Source organism: Myxocyprinus asiaticus, chromosome 27, assembly GCF_019703515.2.
Source record: "Myxocyprinus asiaticus isolate MX2 ecotype Aquarium Trade chromosome 27, UBuf_Myxa_2, whole genome shotgun sequence".
NCBI lineage: Eukaryota > Metazoa > Chordata > Actinopteri > Cypriniformes > Catostomidae > Myxocyprinus > Myxocyprinus asiaticus.
Window position 1 is genome coordinate 6559283 of NC_059370.1, and position 16165 is coordinate 6575447.

General features: G+C 41.6%; 1 protein-coding gene across 1 annotated transcript in view; it reads left to right on the plus strand.

The window, feature by feature from the left end:
- The first annotated feature begins 1497 nt into the window (after window positions 1–1497).
- The window catches only part of LOC127418339 (BTB/POZ domain-containing protein KCTD8-like), a 63414-nt gene continuing 48746 nt past the window's right edge, over window positions 1498–16165 (plus strand). Inside the window, exon 1 of the mRNA XM_051658917.1 lies at window positions 1498–2529. Coding sequence (XP_051514877.1) covers window positions 1695–2529 — 835 coding nt within the window. The 5' untranslated portion in view covers window positions 1498–1694. The remainder of the gene's footprint in view (window positions 2530–16165) is intronic.

The window sequence follows — 16165 nt, forward strand, 5'->3', positions numbered from 1 at the left end:
CAACTGCATTTGTGGCATAATGTTGATTACTACAAAAAGCAATGACTCGTCCCTACTTTTCTTTAAAAAAAGCAAAAATGGAGGTTACAGTGAGGCACTTACAATGGAAGTGAATGGGGCCAATTTTGTAAGGGTTTAAAGGCAGAAATGTGAAGTTTATAATTTTATAAAAGCACTTCCGTTAATTCTTCTGTTAAACTTGTGTATTATTTGAGCTGTAAAATGGTTTAAATCGTCTTTTACAGCAGTTTTAGGGTTTATGGCATAACATCGTCATGGCAGCATAGTTGTAAAATTGGCTATAATGTTGCACAGAAAATGTTAATAAGCAATTTTCTAACACTAAAATCATGTTAACATGCATAATGTTTACGTCTTGCGGCTATGAGTATTTTAACGTTTACTGACTGGCCCCATTCACTTCCATTGTAAGTGCCTCACTGTAACCGCAATGTCTGCTTTTTTTTTTTTTTTTTAAGAAAAGAAGGGACAAGTTGAAATTCAACTGTGTGGCAATCAACACTATGCCACACATGCTGTCAGTTGAGCTTAACTTGTATTGAACCCTGAATATTCCCTTAAAGTGTGTGCTAAACGATTCTGATTTACTGTCTTCAGCTTACTTAATTTACTACTAAATTAGTATTAAATATAAAATATTCCAATTTCTCTGGGTATTATTGTACTGATTTTACAAAGATTCACCCTGCATGACAAACGTTAAATGGCCCCTAGATAGAGCTATAGTCTACTGAATGATTCATGTAATGCTCTCGCTCTCTCTCTTTCTCTCTCTCTCTCTCTCTCTCTCTCTCTCTCTCTCTCTCTCCCCGCTTCCACTTTCTCTGTCTTAATGGTTTTGGCAGAGATAATGTGAGAATTAAAGATAATCTGTGTTTATGCCCATGAGACATGGTTATTATTCACTGTGCCACAACATGCAGACATTGGAGTCTAACTCAATTACACCAGATATTATTATTCTACACCAGAGACAATTATTATACACAACAGCATACATACTGTACAAGCTCCACACACAAAAATAACTTTCAAGATCAAAACATGACGTTGACTTCCCATTTTATTTAATGGATTTTTAAACATCAGTACCCACAATCCTTCATTATATTACATTGTGATCATATCCTTTGATGGGAATTCATTTTTGAGAAGCTGATCTTGTCTGAATTTGTGTAGTGTCTCTTTAAAAGGCAGGGCCATGTGGCTACACCTCCACTCCCTTTCTAGTTCCGTAGATGATCTCACTGTGGCATCCCTTAGACAAATGATGTGTCTCCTTGTGGCGTCTCTCTTTCTATCTCTCTCTCTCTCTCTCTCTCTCTCTCTCTCTCTCTCCCCCCCCCCCCCCCCAAGTCTCTATCTCCTACTCCACAGCTCTCTTCATCAACAGAGGTACTGCAGCTGAGGAAACTTGATAGCACTCTGTCTCCCTCTCTTCTCCTCTTTTCTTTCTCTTTCTCCTCTTTTTTTGTCTATCCATCTCTCATTCTCCAGCAGTGATGTAGTCCTCTCAAACTTTGGCAGATCTTTGGCGATGAAGCCTTGATTGACATCCATGACTCCTGGACCTTTATGGATTCATTCATTTCTTTTTTAGGTCTTTTTGTCCTCTTTTCAGAGTCACCTCTCTCTTCATTTCTTATATCTTGTGTTTCCTTTGTATTTGGACCATGGCCATGAAGGAGACCGTACTCCCTATCAGTGAGGTTACCAGTCCGTACCCGGAGGTCGTGGAACTCAATGTTGGCGGCCAGGTGTACGTCACCAAACGTTCCACCTTGATCAGTGTACCTGACACCACCCTCTACACCATGTTCACCCGCTACACCCCACAGGAACTTCCCCGCGACAACCGAGGACGCTTCTTCATTGACCGTGATGGCTTCTTGTTCCGATACGTGCTGGACTTCCTTAGAGACCGCCAGCTAGTGCTACCAGAACACTTCCCAGAACGGGACCGTCTACAGCGGGAAGCCGAACACTTCCAGTTGGGGGAGCTGCTGAGACTTCTTGGCCCACGTGTTGCCAAACAAGGATCGCTTAACGATGAGGGCTGCCAAAGTGATATCGAGGAAATTTCACAGAGTAGCGAGTTGGTGACTCGAATGGGAAACAGCGCCACCAACTACGCGACTTCCTCTTTCACCCTAGACAAGAGGTCAGGGTTCATTACGATTGGTTATCGGGGATCATATACGATGGTGAGGGATAACCAAACCGACACAAAGTTCCGTCGTGTGGCGCGGATCATGGTGTGCGGCCGTATTGCTCTGGCGAAAGAGGTGTTCGGGGACACGTTGAATGAAAGTCGAGATCCGGACCGTCCACCGGAGAAATACACCTCACGCTTCTACCTAAAGTTTACCTACCTGGAGCAAGCATTTGACAGGTTGAGCGAAGCTGGGTTCCAGATGGTGGCCTGCAACTCGACTGGAACGGCCGCATTTGTTAACCAGTACAGAGATGACAAGATCTGGAGTAGCTACACAGAGTACATCTTCTTCAGTAAGTAGCTCTTGCATTTCCTACTTTGCTTATTAATTTCCCTGTAGTTCCCAGCTTTTTCCCCAAGGGATTTGTTTCATGACCAGTGTTAATGTTCACACAGTTTTTTGTCATAATTTTTGTCTTTTGATGAAAATGTCCTTTAAATGTAGTCAACATTTCATATTCATTGTTTTTAGTCAATTTTACTCTGACTAAAATGGAATACAATTTTAGTCAACAAAAATAAAATTTTAGTTGACAATAATGTGCAATATGACAAAAACATGGATCAAACTGTTCAGACTAAGCTTTAACCAAATATTCAAACATTTTGAAAAAATGTATAAAGTATTTACAGTTATGTAAACATGGATCAAACATATTAAAAATGAATTTGTTTAATATGTAAGATTAAACAACATGAGAAATATAAAATATTTTTTATTATTTGCATCATATTTTCATCAACAGCAAGTTCAGTTGCACTTGTTTGATTATCGTCATTATGCATGTTTTTCTTCTCGTCTTTGTTATCATTGACAAAATTACTAACTTCATCAACACATTTGTTTTTCAGTAATTTCATGGATGAGTTAGCACTGTTCATGACAGTAAATCAAATAAATCAGTAAACTGTGTAATTTTTTTTTTCTTTCTCGTTCAAAAATTGCAGAGATAACTGTAAGTATGCCATTGGTGGGTTGATTTTTCCCAAAAAGTGTAAAAACTGGCTCTGATGCTCTTTCAGAACATTGATCTGTTCATTTGAGCATCCCAACCAGCCCGGCTTTGTAATCTATTCTTCTTTACTTTTCAGTAATGAAAGTGATTTTTCCAACAGCTAGGAAAGACTCCCTGTCTTGTTAGCACAGATTTGTTGATAACAGCTACAAGTCATATTCATTTGACCTAAAATTAAGTACGCTTGGCGACCCTTTAGAGTAATCTTGAGACCCCTAGATCTACCCCCCCCCCCCTCTCTGTCTTTCAGTTTTTTCTTCTCTTCAGCTATTCTTCTGCAATCCCATGTCGCTCTTGTGCTGGGGTATTTTATTAAAGTTCCAAGAGGTCAGGTTCTCTACATTTCCTTCCCAGCAAAGGTCCGGATAATAAATTACATGGTGTCAGTAGTCAGTATAGCAATGAAATTACGTAAGGAATGCTAATTAATTAAAATGGTTATTATAAATTTCCAAGTTGGCAATAATAATACTGTGTATAAGAAGAAAATATCATAGTTAAAAAAAAAAAAAAAAAAAAGTCCAGACCAGTCTGACCATCTGGCACCAACAATCATCCATGCGATTATCTAATCAGCCAATTGTGTGGCAGCAGTGCAGTGCATATAATCATGCAGATACGGGTCAGGAGCTTCAGTTAATGTTCACATCAACCATTAGAATGGGGAAACAATGTAATCTCAGTGATTTGGACCGTGGCATGATTGTTAGTGCCAGACGGGCTGGTTTGAGTATTTGTGTAACTGCTGATCTCCTGGGATTTTCACGCACAACAGTCTCTAGCATTTACTCCGAATGGTGCCGAAAACAAAACACATCCAGTGAGCAGCAGTTCTGCAGATGGAAACGCCTTGTTGATCTGTACAATTGTGGTGAGAATGGTGCTGTTTTGGCCGCACGAGGGGGACCTACACAATATTAGGCAGGTGGTTTTAATGTTGTGGCTGATCAGTATATATATATATATATATATATATCATAAAGAAAAAAAGTCATAAAGTCAAAACAGGCAAGGATTAGGATATTGGGGCACCAGAGACAAAGCCAATAGTGGAGTTTGGAGGATCTTCTACCAAAAGATTAAAATATTTCAATCAGTACATCAATAGAGTGCACTCTGATATGAATATTTAAAGATAAAATCAACTGTTTGTTTTGAAGCTGAATGACAACAGTCCAGTATTTGTGTTTGAATATTTTTAGATACCCAAAGGGCATAGTAGGCCTTGTGACAAAAGAAAGATACTCTATGGTGGTTCAGGTATACCCCCGGAGAGAAAATTTTGAAAATGTAAAAGTCTGAATTTAGCTAAAGTTAAGTAGGCCTACAAATGGTCAGACTATCAAATAATGGAAACGTTCTGAGAACTCCACTATGCTACTAGTAATATCAGTTTTTTTTTCTTGCCATCTATGATATCTGTTTGTGAAAGGCTCGAAACATGATGATTAATAAAGCAAATTTTAAACAAAATTTTTTTTAAAGGCGCTATGGAAGCACATTGTTCTGTTACAAACCTGGTTTAGCTGAACGGTCGGATTCATTTCAGACACATGAAGTTCAGTTCACTTTGCTGTGTGTTTTAGCGAAATATGCTGGTATCCATCTATATTTCAGCTCAGTGTATTTCTCCACTATGGTCTACTGCTGATGTCATGATGTCTCGCGGTCCTGATGGAACCAAGCCGTGGTCCGGACCTGTACTGCGGTCCGCTAATTGGTGACCGCTGCTCTGGTGGATCACCTCAACTCTCTATCACTACATTCTCCTTTTTTCTCTTTTAAACACACACACACACACACACACACACACACACACACACACACACACAGTCCTCTTCAATATGTTTAGACTTTGATGCTGTAATTCACTGCAGTACATGTAAATGTGTGTCATAAGTGGGACAGTGTGTGCCTCAGGCCTGACATACTGAATAGAGAGAGGATATTATACACCAGAATGACACACCAGTTCTGTCCAATCATAAAGAAGCCTTGATATCAATGCTTCCTCATTAACCAACAAAAGTCAGCGTTGTCTTAAAAGATTGACTATTCATGGTTATCAGTTCAAACCTGCCTCAATGCATCTTGACCTGATATTTAGCTTTGGTGAATTATAACCTAAGTTTCCGCACCAAAATCTTTTCCCAACCTGGTCTCATAGATTCACGTTACTGTACTTACCTCTTTCAAAAATGAATTTTACATACCTTGTTGTACGTATTGCGGCAGTTTCCCAGTGAAATGAACACTAGAGGTGCTACAACAACATGACTTTTATTCACTTTAAAATAAACCATGAGAAAATCATCAGATTATCATTTGATAAGCTCTTATTTTTTCACCCTGTTTCTCACACAATACTGTCTTATGACATCTAAACACTTTTACTGCAGCGCATGATTTTAAAGGTGATGCATTTGAATGTTTGCATTAAATAAACAACTACATTTACAAGCTTGTTTGAAAGCGATTAAATTGGTAACTGTTAGAGCGTTGCACTTGGGATGCAAAATACGAGTCCTGAAGAGCAAGCGAGTCGACACGTGAGACGAAAGTACCACAAAATGAAGTGACTGCATCAGCAATTGTGTGTTTCATCTCACATTTGCTTTCATGACACTTATGGTAAGGTTTAGAGTAGGGAGGTAGGTGTGTTAATCTTAAACTCAATAGAGTATTAACCTTAAAAACCTCATCTGTTTGGGAGAAAATTTAACTCTCGCCACTCAGTGGACATTTCACCTCTGAACTGTTGTAATATCATTCTGTACGTAATTTTTATTAGATCGGGCTGTCTTTTCCTCACACAGCTATTGTATGGCTTCAGAAGTGTTGGATATGGATATGTAAAGTCAAGATGGAATATTGTTAAGTTCCAAACATACTTCACGCAAGTATGCAAACGCAGACGCATCTTGCTACGCAAGCTCGACTTCACGTGTTGTTGAGTTGTGAAATGTGTCAGAGCGCAATTCATAACCTAACGCAAGTACACGCTGTATTCTCAGCGTTGCCGCAAGGGGCGGTACAGTGGATTTTCTTTTTTCAATCAACAACTGTCATGGCGGAGCAGCAATTTGAGGAGAGCCTTGCCGGACAAGTAAGATTACACAAACATATTTTTCTGTCATCTTTTCAGCAAATAAAAACCACACACTCCTCAACTGTCGACATGCTGACTCCACCACATCCGGTTTTGTGGCGCCTAAAAAATTATTTCGCCCTCTTGTGGTCCGAGGTTTGTAACCGCCAGAGCAACGCAAGAGCGCACGTAATGTATGGGACCACGCATTGACCATGCACTGGCGAAGCGCTTGCATCTGCGTTTGCGTATTTGCGTGAAGTATGTTTGGGCCCTTATGGTGCTTTTTTTATGGAGCTCATGAGCCGCAGTTCCCAGTGTATTTTTATTTTTCATTGGACATTCTCCAATTTTGTGTTCCATGGAGAATTAAAGTAATTCAAGTCTTGAAAGACATTTTTCCTAATGGGTGAACTAACCCCTAACCCCTTAACACTGCAGTCCCTTTGGCTGATGGATTCACACTGCAATGACTGAGAGTTGAGTGCTCAGTCTTTGCAAGGTCTCAGCCAGAATGCAATGCAGTGTGTGGTCTCTGACTGAGCTGATGAGAATGTGGTCGTCCAAACCGCAAGTTTGATTTAATTGATTTGTGATTGACAGGAAGCCACGTCTTACATTGAATTTGAGCACTCCTTAAAACTGTTTGAAACATTTCAGCATGTTTCAGTGGGTTTGCGTGTGTGTGCCTGTGTGTTTAAGCTGAGATAAGGCATAGCTGAGTGGACCGGTAGAGAATTGTGGAAACATGTTAAAAAGAAAAGAAGGGCTGTCTAGGACATGGGTTTTCAACAGGGGTTGTACTGTCCCCCAGGAGGCGTTCAAAGGTTGCCAGGGGTGCTGAGAGCAAATTAGTATAGAGGGGGGCGTTAGGTTACAATTGGGGGGCATTTATCAGTCATAATCAAATCAATCGTCAAGTTCCTCTTTGCATTAAAACGTTTATCTAGACTTGGAGTATGTCAGTTGGTTCTCAATTACACGGGTTGGTACGCATTTGCACCGCGGTTCATCTGATTTTGAAGTCTAGCGACGCATATGAAGTATCTGCTTTAGCAGCATCAAATACACAGGCGGAGGCACAACCTCAGCTAATGCAACTGTATGGCTCTGTAGATGGATACAGCTCAATGGACAGAGCAGCACGAGTGCAAAGCTCTTCAAGCTTGAGCTCTTAAACTCACAGCTTTGTGAGAATCAGTGAGAAGCAAGGTGCGACAAGCGGAAACCATCTGAATTCTGCACATAATTCTACATCACCACCCTTGAATTTACTAGAGTAACACTAACTGTACTTTAGGCAGAAATAGATTCATAATAAATATTATCATATCACTACTTCAGCTCTATTAAATTTGTCATAGGCTACATTAGGGTGCGGCTGGGATAAGGGAATGAAGTAGGGGGGCGTTCATCAAAAAAAGGTTGAGAACCACTGGTCTAGGAGGAAGAAAATCTCACTTTGGTAGACTTAAGCAAGGTAATGGAACTTCAAGAGCTAATCCAACTGCTGCATGTCTCAGATAATGAGGTGTGTGTGTGTGTGTGTGTGTGGGCGGGTTTTGGTGGTTTAAAAGGAAATTTGTTTAGGTTCCAAACTGGTAATTACAAGGGTATTATGGTATAAATGTGGTTTATGAGGACATTTCTAGTGTCCCCATAATTCAAATCACTTAAACATACTAAATTATGTTTTTTTTTTTTTTTAAATGTAAAAATGCAGAAAGTTTTTTATGAGGTTAGGTTTAGGGGTAGGGTTAGGGGATAGAATCTACAGTTCGTACAGTATAAAAATCATTATGTCTATGGAGAGTCCTCATAAGTGTGTTTTTCTTATCACTGTGTAGTTTTGAGTTTTAAAAGATACCAAATGAATATAAGCTGTCCACTCTATCAAACTGCTTACAATCATCTGACACACAATCTCTTTCTTTTCTTCTTCAAAGTGAGCTGGTGTGTGTAATTTTCCGATTTTAAAATACATTCTCCTCCCAGCTAAATATGCAGAGACAGGGACGTAACAACCATAGACTAATATTCTGAAATAGTGGTCAAGCAAGATTGTTTCGTTACAAAATCTTGAATATTTGCTTTGTTTGAGCATCCCAACCAGCCCAACATAGCAACAGTGGTTTAAGCAATTGCTTGAGTGTGGGGCGGAGACTATTTTTTAAATGACCAATGTCAGACAGAGGAAGTATTTGGGAATCCTGTTTGAAAATGGTAATTATTTTTTAAATTCATTTTTGTGATGCAGAAATTGTGACACTTCAACTTTACAAGCAATATTGAGAAAGCATTACAACAAACACAAACAAATGACAGAGAAAAACAAAAAAATAATAACAAGTTACTAGTAATAAATAGTAAGAACAAAATACTGTAAAATATTCATACTTTTTTTAGCACTTTATAAAAAGTTTACATTTGTGAACAAAAGTAAATACATTAAGTACCATGAACTAACAATGAAAAATATGTTAATTATTATTTTTATTTTTTTTACAGCTTTTATTAACCTATTTTTTTTAAATGTTAGTTAATAAAAACAACAATTGTTTATTGTTAATTCATGTTAGTTCATAGTACATGAATTAATTTTAACATATATAAGTTTAGATTTTTAAAATGTGTTAGTGTTAGTATGTTGAAATTTAGATTAACCAAGATTAATACATGCTGGAAAAGCATTGTTCATTGTAGTTCATGTTAACAAATGTAACCTTTTTTTTAAAGTGATACCAAAATGTCCTTCCTTTCAAAAATAAAACTTCATGTCATGTCATGTTTTCATTCAAGTTACAAATGTAATTTATGTGCAAAATCAGTATATTGCAAAAACAATTTATGAATAAAGAAGCTTTTCCATCCCATGTGTTTAAGAGAACAAAATCGTGATTTCTGGGAAAAATGGCACAAAATAAAAATGAAAATGGAAGTTGAAACCACTGTGGCTCCTTTATTACATTTAATAAATTACATTTTGTTTAGAGCGCACAGACACAATGCTCTGACAAACTTTGTTTGTTAGCGTCTGGAAGCAAAAGCCTGTCATATACTATAGTTCTTGGAGGTAATAATAGGTAATTATATTATTTTTGCTGTTGATGTCAATCAGACCAATCAAGTTTTCTCTCCCCCTCTTAAAAGTTGATGAGCCTTCTTATTTATATGAGCCTATTATAATCATTTTCCAGTTTATTTCCTAATATCAAACATCATTCAAACAGAACACATATTACACAGGAGGAAAACTTTGTCACAATTTGTCCATAAGTCTTGGAGGTCCAGACTTTATTGTCCTTTTTGAACTTGCCCTTACACTTACAGTGCAATGCCATATAAGCACAGGTAAGACCATAGATGGCTTCTCATTACTGTAGTTAAGTCATTGTAGGTAGTCATTCTTAACCCTTGTGTGACCTTAAGGACATTTTTGTCTTTTTCTTATTAATAATTTATTTTTTGATCATTTTGGCTGTGTTAATGCCAATTTTGATATTTCAACCTCAGTTCCTATAATACATCTATAATACACTGTGTACACAAAATAGTTACACTCAGGACCTTAAGGACAAGACTGTCCCAATTGAAACCCATTAAAATTGCAATATTTGATCCCAGTGCCATTAAAGCATAAAATCATGAATTCTGTGGTATCATGTTTTCATTCTGGAGCCCTGGCTTAAAAATTTAAATGTTTAATATTTTCCACCAGATGGCGCCATTTTTCTCATGTTTAGCCTATGGAGCATATACATGCTTTTTTCCTATTTTCTGTTTGCTGTTTTATAAAGCACTGCAGGCCAATTGAATAAATGATGCAGCAAAAATTGTGTGGGTGTGTTGGTGTGGATGTCAGAGTGTGTTTTGTATGTGTATACATATTTGTGTGTGTGTGTGTGTGTGTGTGGGCAGGTGTGTCCCCATAATTTAAATCGCTTAAAAAACATTTAATAATTAAATTAAATTAATTAAACAATGTTTTATTGAAAATGTAAAAATGCAGAAAGATTTTTGTGAGGGTTAGGTTTAGGGGTAGGGTTAGGGGATAGAATTTATAGTTTGAACAGTATAAAAATCATTATGTCTATGGAGAGTCCTCATAATGATAGCTGCACTAACATGTGTGTGTGTGTGTGTGTGTGTGTGTGTGTGTGTGTGTGTGTGTAAAAAACAACAGTGGCACTATGTAAACAAACAGGCATTTAAAGGGTTAAAATCCTGAAAATGAATGAATATTTGGTAGTTATGATCAGGACTGATGTTGGTTAAAAAAATCAGACAAAGTGGAAAATAATATTAATATAAAATATTTTTATGGCAGTTTTTTGACGCAACATTTCTGTCCTCTAAGGTGCTGAGTGTGAGTTTTTATTTTTAATCTGACACTGCACAAAAAAATAATAATGCATCAAAATCAGTTGTTGTTGCTAATCATTGACATATCCCAGATGGTAATAAAAAAACAAAAAACAACAAAAAAGCATCCCCTTAGCATTTAGTATATGGAAAATAATTACTTTTTTTATTTATATTTTTATTAATTTTTTTTTTTTCATTAAAAAAAAACAACAGTGGCATTATATAAACAAACTGTCATTTATAAGGTTAAAATCCTGAAAATGAATGAATATTTGGTATATATGATCAGGACTGATGTTGGTTAAAAAAATTAACTAATTGAAAGTGGAAAATAATATTAATATATAATATTATTGTGGCAGTTTTTTGACACAGACATTTTTGATGCACAAGGGTTTCTTTTTTTCTTTTTCTTTTTTATCACCTTTTCTCCCCAATTTGACATGCCCAATTCCCACTGGTGGTGCGGTTACTCACCTCAATCTGGGTGGCGGAGGACAAGTCTCAGTTGCCTCTGCTTCTGAGATAGTCAATCCGTGCATCTTATCACTTATCACTGTGCATGACACCGCGGAGGCTCACAGCATATGGAGGCTCATGCTACTCTCCATGATCCATGCACAACTTACCACGAGCCCCATTGAGAGCGAGAACCACTAATCGCAACCACAAGGAGGTTAACCATTTGAATGGAAGTGACATGAAAGGAACAGTTAGTCTGATTTTTAGAAACATTTGAGTAGTAATTACTTTAAAATATGCTTAACCCCAACTCAGACCCTAAACCTAACCCTAAAGGGGGTTGCACACCGGACACTTAAGGCAGAAAACACACTGCATCCTAAAACTGAAACCATTGTTCCCTGTCTGTCACTCACTCGATGTTGTGTCGATGTAGTGACACTAGGGGTTCGATCTTGAGAGCCCCAATCACCTTTGCTTAAAATAGAAAAGGCCAATGAGAATTGGCGAGTGGAACTTGCATGCCACTCTCCACCCCGGACATACGGGTATAAAAGGAGATGGCGTGCACAACTCATTCAGATTTTTTTCTTCGGAGCCGAATGCATGCTTGCGTTCATCCTCTCACCTTTTGCTTACGCTGCTGGATTTATGGCACATATCAGCGGACACCCTCACATGGTCGAGTGTTGTTTTCCCTGGGCGCTTCAGCGGCGGGTGCTAAAAGAGTAAATTCAAAAGAGTATATTTCCTTCTAAAAGAGCTCACTCAAATGCTTGCCATCTTTTTAAAGATGTCCTTCCGTGTTTGCGCTACTGGATGTGGCCGTTATCTCTCCCCTCCAGACAGCCATGAAATCTGCCTCGAGTGCTTGGGGCCCATCACGACAAGGCAGCTTTCGTGGAAGGGACATGTTCTCATTGTGAGAACATGTCCATCAGAACGTTGCGGTCACGGCTCACTTCCTTCTTTATGAAGCAAGGAGCCACCGTGGCTGCTCCCCAACCTGGTCCGCCCTGGGCTGATGCTCAGCCGGCCGAGTCGGCAAGCACCGCGGGCAATCTGGATGTGGACATGGGAGTGTTTCTGCTGGCTCAGCCCCTTGGACCTCCCATCCCTCAGCATGCTTGTTCTATACAGAAGAGCTGTCGAGCGATACAGGCAGTCCACCCAACAGATGGGGAGGGTTGCGCCCAATCTTTGATCTGCGTGCCTTGAACAAAGCCTTACAGGATGTTAACGCAGAAGCGCATCCTGGCGTCAGTACGACGTCAGGATTGGTTCGCAGCCATCGACCTGAAGGATGTTGTACTTTCATGTATTGATCCTTCCTTGACACAAACCCTTTCTTCGGTTTGCCTTCGAGGGACGAGCATACCAGTACAAGGTCCTTCCCTTCGGTCTGTCCCTGTCCCCTCGCATCTTTACCAAGGTCACAGAGGCTGCCCTGGCCCCGCTGAGGGAGAAGAGTATATGCATTCTCAATTATCTCGATGACCGGTTAATCTTAGCTCACTCACGAGACCTATTGCATGCACACAGGGACCTCGTGCTTCAGCACCTTGACCGACTCGGGCTGCAGGTCAGCTCGGAGAAGAACAAGCTCTCTCCTGTGTGGAGCATCTCTTTTATCGGTATGGAGTTGGACTCGGTCACTCTCAAGGCACGTCTTATGACTGAACGTGCTCAGTCAGTGCTGACCTGCCTGAAGACCTTCAGGCAGAAGGTGAAATAATTGTGAAATAATTTCAGAGGCTCCTGGGACACATGGCATCCTCAGCAGCTGTTCTCCCCCTCGGGTTGATGCATATGAGACCGCTTCAGCACTGGCTACAGACTCGAGTCCCGAGGTGGGCATGGCACCATGGCACCTGGCCTGTGACCATCACAACACAGTGCCGTCAGACTTTCAGCCCTTGGTCGGACCTGGTGTTTCTACGGGCAGGTGTTCCCCTAGAGCAGGTCTCAAGGCACGTTGTGGTCATAACAGACACCTCGAACTCAGGCTGGGGCACCGTATGCAACAGGTATTAACTGCTTGCCCTGCAAGAGTTGCTGGCCCTGAGGAGGCTTCGGCCATTGATTCAGGGCAAGCATGTGTTGGTCTGGACCGACAACACAGCGACCATAGCGTACATAAACCACCAAGGCGGTGTACGCTCACGTCGCAACTCACCCGCTGCCTCCTCCTTTGGAGTCAGCATATGTTGAAGTCTCTGCGAGCCTCTCACCTTCCAGGCGTCCTCAACCATGCAGCGGACGCGCTCTCGCAGCAGGTTATGCTCCATGGGGAGTGGGGACTCCACCCCCATGTAGTCCAGCTGGTTTTGGAGAGATTTGGGGAGGCGCCTCCTAAGAGTCCTCTCACTGCCTCCTTTGTTACTCCTTGTCTGAGGCTCCCCTCGGCACGGATGCCTTGGCACACAGCTGGCCTTGGGGACTGCGTAAGTATGTGTCTGCTCTGTGCAAAGTCAGGGAGGACGAGCAGCATGTCCTGTTCGTTGCGCCGTTCTTGGTTCTTGGTTTTTGGATCTGATGCTTCTGGCAGTAGCACCTCCCTGGCACGTTCCCCTGAGGCAGGACCTTCTCAGGGGCAGGGCACGCTCCAGCATCCATGGCCAGACCTCTGGAATCTCCATGTCTGGCTCCTGGATGGGACCCAGCCTTGTCATTGCTGTGTCCAGTTTGCGACCTGCACATCTATCTGGACTGCACGCAGAGCTTTAGACACTCAGAGCAGCTCTTTGTCTGTGTTGGAGGACAGCAGAAGGGGAAAGCTGTCTCCAAGCAGAGGCTAGCCCATTGGATTTTGGATGCCATTTCTCTCGCATACCAATGTCAGGACTTGCTGTGCCCCTTGGGAGTCCGGGCGCACTCCACTAGAGGTGTTGCGTCCTCCTGGGCACTGGCAAGGGGGGCCTCTCTAGCGGACATATGCAGAGCTGCGGGTTGGGCTACACCCAATACCTTTGCAAGGTTTTACAACCCACGCATAGACCCGGTTTCTACCCAGGTGTTATGCTGTAACTGCAGGTAGACCGGGTGGCCGGTTGAGTGTATTGCTTGCATTGCGCCTTTTTCAAAAGGTGATAATGTGTCCCTTTTTGTCCACAACAGTTCCCCGTATCCTGTGAACCCCGGACGCCTCTTTAATTCTTAAGCACTGTTCGGTGACGAACTCAGCAGAGGAGTAACGGCACCAGGCCCAGTACTTGTGGTATGCCCCTTTTCAGGTGTGCCCATGTGCTCGGGCTCAGTGCTCCATGTGAGGTGATTACCCCTTGGTAATCCCGTATCATGAGTTTGTGTATCATGGAGCAAGCTCAGGCGTGGCTGTGACATGGCATGGAGCAGGCTCAGGCGTGGCTGTGATGTGGCATGGAGCAGGCTCAGGCGTGGCTGTGACATGGCATGGAGCAGGCTGAGGCATTGCTGTAACATGGCATGAAGCAGGCTGAGGCGTTGCTGTGACAAAAGCGGCCATGTCGTGGAACTCTGGCTCGGCAGCCATGACGTGGAACTCTGGCTCGGCAGCCATGATGTGGGGCTCTGGCTCGGCGGCCATGACGTGGGGCTCTGGCTCGGCGGCCATGACGTGGGGCTCTGGCTCGGCGGCCATGACGTGGGGCTCTGGCTTGGCGGCCATGTCGTGGAACTCCGGCTCGGCGGCCATGTCGTGGAACTCCGGCTCGGCGGCCATGTCGTGGAACTCCTGCTCGGCGGCCATGTTGTGGAACTCCGGCTCGGCATCCGCCTCCCCCACAGTGAACGTAGAACCAGTGATCTGCAGGGCAAAGTCGATATACTGAGCGAAGCTGAGGGAACTGCGACCTCTAGGCATCAAAGTGGAGATAGGCTCATTTAGTCCAAATCGGAAACAGTCTTTGAGGGCAACCTCATTGAAGTCCACCCGGCAGGCCAGAGTGCAGAAGTCCTCCACATAGTCCTCCAGGGGATGATTCCCCTGACGTAGATGGAGGAACTGGATTGGTGGGTTCATTGTTTGGTCAAGTATTTCTGTAAAGATCTGTTGGTGCTGGCAATGATGATGACCAAGGCGACGAATTGGAGAACCCAAGTGCAATTTTTAAACAAAAGTGAAATCCAGTAAAACCCTAACTATAAACTTGAAACATAAACATGAACTTGACATGAACTAGACCTGACATGAACAGCATACCAAACATATACAATACTTGACAAAGGACAATGGAAAACATGAGGGTTTAAATACATGGACATGGGAGAACAAACCAATGAACAACCAGAACTCTAAACAAGATAATTAAACAATAAACCAATGAAAACAAGACACATGAACATGGAGGGAAAACAGGACATCACATGACTAGGAAACCACATGACATGAACCAGGAACTAGAATTTTCAAAATAAAAGACAAAAAAAACAAGAATCAACAAAATACATGACAGTTTATTTTTTATTTTTTTGCCTATTTCTTTTGAAAGGAAAAAACTAAATTCAAAGCATATTTTTGTATAATTTTTTTTTTTAATTTCATAACGAAAAACGAATGAACGCAACGTACCAAACTGGAATGATGTTTGAGAGTTTTTCAATATGAATTTTCTAGCACTGAGGGTATGCCCCTCTCTCTCTGTCTCTCTCTCCCTCTTTTTCAATTCATGACCACACGCCTCCTGTCCAGTAAATTTGTGATACAGAAACAGGAGCAAGAGAGATCAAACACATGGCGAGAGAAGGTGAGGGCTGTTGACAGTCTTGTCGTTCAAGCTTAGTGTGATGTGTTTCCGCCACACAGGAATCTACACACCGCCGCCCCCTTATCTAATCTCTTAACACCGTGTCTACGCCGGATGTGAGCGATGTTGTGTCGCATCACAATGACTTGAGACTGTCTACACAGGACGTGTTACATTGAACGTTCTAAACAGTTTATTTGTCTTGTTGGCAGAAGTGGCGCTAGTGTCCGCAGCACAGAATAGAACGGGGTATCCGTTTACTGTCAGCGCTTCA